The sequence below is a fragment of the Aplysia californica genome, unplaced genomic scaffold (genome assembly GCF_000002075.1).
Source record: "Aplysia californica isolate F4 #8 unplaced genomic scaffold, AplCal3.0 scaffold00186, whole genome shotgun sequence".
Classification (NCBI taxonomy): domain Eukaryota; kingdom Metazoa; phylum Mollusca; class Gastropoda; order Aplysiida; family Aplysiidae; genus Aplysia; species Aplysia californica.
Window position 1 is genome coordinate 1,062,426 of NW_004797456.1, and position 8,295 is coordinate 1,070,720.

At 37.3% G+C, this 8,295-nt stretch overlaps 1 protein-coding gene across 2 annotated transcripts in view; it reads left to right on the forward strand.

Moving 5' to 3' along the window:
• LOC101849052 (dynein regulatory complex protein 8) overlaps positions 1-1,427 on the forward strand; it is a 15,743-nt gene extending 14,316 nt beyond the window's left edge. For both annotated transcript variants that reach the window (XM_005098565.2, XM_005098564.2), the window contains one exon: positions 882-1,427. Coding sequence is in view for 1 of the 2 variants with exons in the window: in XM_005098564.2 (XP_005098621.1) it covers positions 882-1,003 (122 nt within the window). In the remaining variant the exon portion in view is untranslated. The remainder of the gene's footprint in view (positions 1-881) is intronic.
• Positions 1,428-8,295: the final 6,868 nt, after the last annotated feature.

Here is an 8,295-nt window from a genome sequence, read left to right on the forward strand (position 1 = left end):
CCCCCACCCCCATTTCCTCGTTTCCTTTGATACCAGATTAGGTGACCCATGTGTACTTTAAATTATCAAGTGCAAGTCAATGGATACCATTTTACTCTGCTCATCGAACTGAGAACTAGATCTAGGGTTTTCTGTACAGGGATAACAATAAGAAGTGGAAAAGGGAGAAAAAGGAGGTGAAGAAAGAGAAAGTAGCAGAAATTAGTCTCTGGATTTATCTCCGCTGAAAATTACATGGTTAATAATAATAAGAGGAGGATAAAGTTTGTTGTGCTCTGGCAAAATGCTTGTTTGTAGTATGTAACTTCGTAAATTGGTTGTTACATCGCAAGACTGATTTTACGATTAACAATTCCAAAGACGGATTACTTGTAATAGTTATTATAGAATAATTTTGTTACTGGGCGTGGGAGAATATATATTTCCTCATCAATTACTGATGGATGATGTGTATCGTTACTGTGTGATTATAAATAACATAATGACTTTTGTTAGTTATATTTAACGTAAATTAACTCTCTTTCGTTTTAAATACAGATAAAACATACCTTGGTTTTTACTTACTTGTAGATGGCGAAGATCAAATCACATCAATAAATCTCTTGAAATGATTTTAAAAACTTAAACATTACATAAGTAGGATAAGAGATAATTAATAATATGAATTTACATCCCTAAATTGTAGACTACTGAATAAGATACAATGGTACATGTATACAAATGCCTCTGCCTTTAGTGTACCTGATATTTCAGTTAAGAGTGTAAGCCTACACTCTTGCAACATCTTTGTTACATTGTCAGCTTTGTACATGATGTCGATATGTGACAATCATATTATGGCAGTGCATTTAACGCTTTTTTTTTCTTTCATTTTGTTGCAGGTGAAAAGTTTTCCAAAGATGAGATGGAAGAAATGTTGGGTCTTGCAGTTGATCGTATCAAAGGAACTATACTCTACAAAGAGTACACACGAGTTATGGCTGTAGATGAATACGCACTTTAGGCATTAAGCATCAAAAACCCTTTTTTAGCAGCAATTACTAAAGGCTACAGTTTTCAGTAAGTAATATATAATAAGGAATGAGAGCACCATTTTTCAAAGTTAATGGTAATGTTTCTTAAAGTTATAGACAAAAAGATGAGCATCAGACAACACCCCACCCCTCTTTTTCCCATTCTCTCTGTGCACTGGTATGAATGGCTGTATGGTGTTGCAATTGATTCTGTAACACAAAGTAGGTCACAGAAAGAAATTAAAATTGATAGAGGGAAAAAAGCTGAATTTAATTCTTTACCTAACCTGGATATCATTCGATTGTTCAGATTAATATACATGTCAACACTTAACCATTCCAATTGCTTGTACAGGTATGAATGTATAGTATAGTGTGTTCTGAAATAAATGATGTGATTATCCATGCTGATAAGATTAGTGTTAATAACTATGTTTTATATTTGAACTTTTAAAGATCTCTCTAGTCTATAACTAGTGTTTTACTTTTACTATTAAAAATTTAAGGTCCAGTCCATTTATAACAGCCTCTGTTATTACAGGAACTTGGATATAACAGTGATAAATCAAATCCCTACCCTTTTTTTCTCTCTATAAGTGTAAGTAATATGAACCAGGCTATAACAGGGTTCAATTTGCACAGACTCGATAACAGTGATCTTGCAGCACATGAACTTGCTTTCAATTTGTCAAATTATTAATATTTGTCTCAACCAAGACATTTTGCCTGTTTGTATTTGTATTATCGCTTGCCTAAACATAAACTTTCAAACACATATCCCCACATAGTGTTGGGGTCGCGGATCGATTCTGTCTCAGTGTCAGCAAAGCATCCCACTGGAAAAGGATCTGCGGTAATCGAATATATAGTAAGCTGAAGGTGCAATGGTACTAGTAGTTTCCCTTGATATCGTTTATAACATGACTCGCTTATAACAGGGAAAAACAGCCGGTCCCGTCTGTCCTGCTATATATCCGAGTTTGACCGTAATTTTTCTATGGGGGGGGTTCTCCTGATTTGTCTTATATCCTTAGTAAAGGAATATACAATCCTATGGCTAAATATTTGAGAAATCCACTGTGTCAAAAACAATATTTCTCAATCAGAAAAATGCTAGGACGTTGTATTCCCCTCTGTACTCTGTACAAGTTGGCCTTAACCTGCTGGGTCGTAGCCCGCCTAAATTAAATGACCTAAACAATGTTGATAGGGTTGGAAAACTTCTAAAATTACAATCTGCTTTGGGACAAAAGGCATTGCATTCTAAAGGTAAAAACCCTAGAAAAAACTGATTACCGGTAATACATGTATTTGGTCTCATTCTCAATCAGGAAGACATACAAAATCCTCGGTTAAAGCACTTTTTGTGAAACAATATTTTAAAAGTAATTCAGATTATTTAAATTTAAAGATCCCATGTGCGAAAGGGATAAAAACTGAAGCTCAAATGTTGGAGCTTACACATTTTTTCATAAAGCCTTTCATCTGAAGCCCAGGAATTAGAGGCAGACAAACATATTTCAAGAGTAAAGTTATTAACGAGGCGGGACTTCAGACTTTACTTTGAAGACCATCATTTAGACTTAGAGAACTATACTGACAAGATGTCCAACAACCCATGTATGTGTACAAAAATGATGTGTTCCAGATTTGAGCCAGATTCACATGCATCAGTCCAGCAATACAAACAGAGCTAAACATTGCTCCCCAAGAGAGAGAGAGCTCATCTGCATTTTTTTTAAACAGTTTGTTTTGCACAGTGCACTTCATCTTGGTGTGGATAAGATATAATATCAACGCCCCTTTCAGGATGGACTAAGCATTCTGAGACTTAAGTCTAAGGCAGATATATATTATATATAAACTATATACATGTACATACGTCACTATATATGAGGTGGAATCGGGTGATCGACAATTTTGGGACATGTGAAGTTATCGGTACCATCGTAAAGCTTATTTATGTGTGTTCTTTTCGGTGAAAAAATACCTTTCTATCTAGAAAAGAAGTCAAAATATTTGTGATTGAAAGAGGTAGGGATAGCCAGATGTCAACGGTAAAATTAGCGAGATGACCGCCAAAGTCAGGTGACTGCCAAAGCCACAGTGTCCTTGGAAACTACAAAATTTCCATTTTTTTTGCCTTTGATCAACATTTTCAGTAAAATCCATTCAGGAACGTGTTTTTATGCATAAAAGGTATCGAGATCAATACAATCGATAAAAATTGCCAATCGGGCGGAAATATTGATTTCTTCAATTTGATTATTTTGATGAGCACCTGATTTCACAATGATGCCTCACATATATATATATATATATATATATATATATATATATATATATATATATATATATATATATATATAATTGAACCAGCTCCAACGACCACCTCTCTCAGACAATCACTTGTAGTTTGTACAAACAACCACTTCCCACCTAGCCTTTTTTCTACACTATCTTTGATGACACTGTCAAAGACACCCAACAGTCTAAGACAACCATTTTCTCCTCAACAATGGGTGGCCCTCTAGGACAATTTCAACTGTATGGAGTTGTGGCATCCACAGATCCAGCAACATACATATTCTACTCTAGGCATCAAAGTCATAAAATTAAGGTTTCCTATCATAGAACATGAAGCATTAACTCACTCCTTATATGGTGCAAATTATTTTATAACAGCCAATAATTCCTGCAGGTTCAGTTACTGTATAAACCACACTGTATTTTCAGGAGAAAAAAAACAACAACAACCCAGTAAAAACAATATATGAGTTGTCAAACAAACATCAAGATGCTTTATTCTTCATTAACTCTATCCAACAGTAACAGCAAAACATCCCCACTTCGGTAAAGCAAACAATTTAACCAGCTCACTTTCTATAATAAAAACGACAACATATCAACTTTACTACCTATAAAGTTTTCACTTTCCAGATCATGTAAAGTTGACCCCTGTCATTCAGTTCCAACCAGTCAGAAACATTGTATTTTCACATAGACAACATGATCTGTTTGGATCAACCTGAAACATGCTGTCCTCTTATTACAGCTCAACTTTGAAATCTTGAGGTATCATACAACAACAAGCTCCAATGAGTTGGCAAACACTTAATAAAAAAAACAAAAACACACAGCTTTTAGAGAAGACATTTTGTGTTCAAATGACAGGTCACTTGTGTGCATTAATCTTCTCCCACACTTCAAATCTTGATAATTTGGTCATTCATTTATCAAACAATGCTTACCATAGGCACTTCAGTGAAATTTTCAAACTTCTCCGAGGGCACTAAAATTTGGATTAATGAAAAGAGCTTGGCTTTCTGTTTTCAGAGCTTTTTAAATTTTTTGTGCTAACTTTGTTAGTTTAGAAGCAGCGACCGTTTTTGTGAATCAATTTTCGCCCTGATTTGGCCAAATTTCTGCACTGCATTTTGTGCCACCAAAACCCGAAATTTTACTTCACAACGTCATAAAATCCTTAATAATAGTTATATCGTGACCATTGAGGTATCATTTTGTTTGCTGTTTTATGTAGAATCAATATATAAAAATAAAAATCAAGTAAATTTAGAGTAAAATTCTATTTACCGTTTAATTACGTCATAATCGTGACGTCGGGAGTCCAATGCTTATTACCCAAAAAAAGAAACGGGCACACTTTCCATAATAATGGTCCGATTTTCAAAAGAAAAACATCACTCATTTTGTTTTAAAGAGTTCTGTAACTTGCTATTGGGGAAAAATGATTGAAATTGAAAGCAGTTTCAATCTTACACGCATAACTCAAGCAGGAAGTTGGCGGGTGCTCTGGGGTGTGGTTTGTTCCTTTTTTCCCTATTAACAATCAACTTACGATCCTTATTCTCCTCGTTCTTTTCTGTGTATGTTACTCTCTTGTAACACCTCTAATCTTCGGGGCTTACATGACCTATTTGTGTTGCAAGTGCCGTTAAACCCAAGCATAACACAGACTTGAAGAATATGAAAAAAATTCAACGAGTATGGTATAAAGCGGGAAATCACCATAGAATATGACAATGACTCATATCCCGAAGAACAGCGACACCAGTTCTATGATCAACTGAGTGACCTTTTAAACACCATGGATGACAAAGACAATGTGACAATGATGGGGGACTTTAACGGCAGAGTGGAAACAAGGAAGACGACGTGGGAGGGATACATGCAGCCACACAGTGACAGGGAAACAGATCAAAACAGCAATGGAGAAATGCTATTACAGTTGTGTGCAGAACATGAGCTCGTCATATCAAATACCTTCTTCCAACACAAAAGGAGTCAAGTTAAAACTTGGTACAAATGTAATGATCTAAAGATAGCATCACAAATTGATTTTATCCTAGCCAAAAGATCGAAACTGATGTTTTTGTTTGTTTTAGTTGAAGTTTTATGGCGCTGGCAACTGCATAAGGTCATATGAGCGCCAATCGAAACTGAGAAAAATCAGACACTCAAGAGTGATTCCCATCTACATCACAGACACTGACCACAGACCAGTCATCATGACTATTGACACACCAAACAGGAAAAGGCCAGAAGCAAAGAAACGATGAGAAGGCGTAAATCTCAGAAATATAAATGACAATAACAAGGATAAGATACATGAACGTTTGAAAAATGTATTTCACAAATTTCCCCCAAAATTGAGAGACATGGAAGAGGAATGGAGCCACTTCAAAGCATGTGTGTACAGAGCATTAAAAGAAGAGTTCGGCACCAGGAAAACAAGAGTGCAGAATGACCAAGTGAAGGAAGCCGTCCAACTGAAGAAAAAGGCATTCAAAAAGTGGTCGAAATCAAAGACGGAGGAAGATTACATCCTATACAGAAAGGACCGCCGCTATACATCAAGGGTAGTAAAAGAAGCTAAGAACAGATCCTGGTCAGTACATGGAGAACAGCTGGTAACAGAATGTAAAGAAAACCATTGAGAGTTTTACTAGAGAGTTAAAAAAGCATGAGGAGGCGGGAAGAACCATTCAACCAAATTGAAATAGTCAATGATGAGCACGGAAAACCCTATTTTCAGAAAGCCAAAGATTAAGGAAAGATAGAAACGCTATTTCCAGGAGCTGCTGAATCCTACAGCAGAAACAAGAGCAAACAGCTTCTCACCGAAAGAAACCACTCCAGAACCATCACTACTGCTGAGTGAAATCCAACCTGTTATAAAGAATAGCCCCACAAACAAAGCGATGGGCGTTGAAAACATCACAGCAGAAGAGATCAAACTATACGGCCATATCGGAGAACTCTGGCTATGGAGGATATTTAACCTGGCCTGGGCGACAAAAACAACACAGAGCCTAAAAAGGAATATCCTTTCTCAGCCGTGTGGATATAACGTTTGCTAAGATACTGGAAATGAGGATGAGACCAATTGTACAGACTAAACTCAGTGAATCCCAGTTTGGCTACACAAAAGGCAAGGGCTGTACTGACGTTTTTTTTTTGCATTCGGAAAGTTGTGTGAGACTGCCATTGGACATGACAAGACCTCAATATCGTCTTCGTGCACCAAGAAAAGGCGTTCGACAGGGTAAATAGATGTCAACTTTGGGAAGTCTTAGAGGTTTTAGTAGAGGTTTTACGGCACCCGCAACTGCATAAGGTCACATGAGCACAGGGGCGAAGCGTCTATATAATCAAATAATCACTGCTTCCCTTCCTAATTTTGAAACATTGTCGCTGTCAAATTCATCCATAAACGTAAACCTCTTAAATTAAATGTCAAAAGACGTTCGTAATCAACAATGAACAGTATGCCTGACATTCAAAACGGTTTCACGGCCACAGAAATAGCCTCCTCACCCCTCTCGGGCCACTCCATAAGCAGTCGCAAGCTTTGATTGAGTAAGCTTAAAGTGAGGCTGGAAGAGTCCACCAATATAGTTGAAGGGAACATGTGCATAGCAGTCTAAGCTGTTTCATTGCCACATATACCCTGTTCACCCCTTTGGGGTCACAGTTAAAATCAATCTCAAGCCCTGATTATGTAAGCTAACTAACACTGGTCGAGTCTACCTCACAAATGTGAGGGGAACTAACTCCTAACAATCTCTTCACTGTTGCAAGTGCTTGCTTTTTTTCCTCGACTTTTTACCGTCCTATAATCAGATTGTGACCTCGATTATGACACCAGCTCCTGGCCGCGAAAGGCTAACAAAAACAGCCAAATGTAAAATTTTAAAAATGATAATTGTCATGTTCTACCAAAGAGTTAGACTCACTGGTAGATCTATAACATATAGATCTAGTACTGACGTCTCTGCTTCTTTTCTTTGTGTTTATGTATTCACATCTAAAGTTAAATTTAATTTTAGTTGGAACTGATATTTAATAAGATACTTTCCCGATTATTTTGGCGGTTGAACATACAATATGAATTCCGGATTTGTTTTCATTCACAACTCAGAGTCGCCGCCTCAAGTAAAATTCTTGTGTCATATCTACAGGCCATACCTGATCCCGTTTCACTTTGATTACCCTGTCAAACAAGTCAGCCTTCGCCCCTGCATGAGCGCCAAGGGGTGGATGTCAATAGAGAAGTCCTTACAGGGAATCAAACTTACTCTGCTAACCTTTCTAGCTTCTACAGCACACAGTCTGCTTAGACTATCAAGGCACCCCGGAAACAGCGGGTCACAAGAGTGTGACAAACATACAAAAGAAGTAGAGGAAAATGACGATAGTAAGGATTAGGAAAGAAAAAGGTGCAGTTCCCTGTTATAGTTCAGGCATAGCTATGAGCATGCCATTGTTCGATCAGCCCATTTACAATTCTACTGTGCATTAGAACGTCCCCTGTTTTGGAATGGCATAAAGACACTTCAGTCAGTGGCATCCCCCCAGGGGGTGGGGGGGTGGGGGGGGTAGTCTTAGAGTAATATGGTGTTAAAGGACAATTGCTCAAGAACATCATGGCACTTTATAAAAACAGCCTGAGTGCCGAAAGGTCAACAAAAGGACTATTGGACTGTTTCCCCATCACGTCTGGGGTGAGACAAGGGTGTGTCCTCTCTCTGCTTCTCTTCATCACTTACATGGATAAGATCACGAAAGCAGCAAATGACAACATCAATGAACTGAGCGAGCTTGTATCTGCTGATGACCAGAGTACATTAAATACAGATGAAGAGGAATCACAAAAAAACACACCACAAAATTAATTAATGAGGAATATAAACACCTATACATAAAAATCTTCATTTCAAAAACAGAAGTTATGAAGGCAAGAAAAAACCCAGGGAAACTC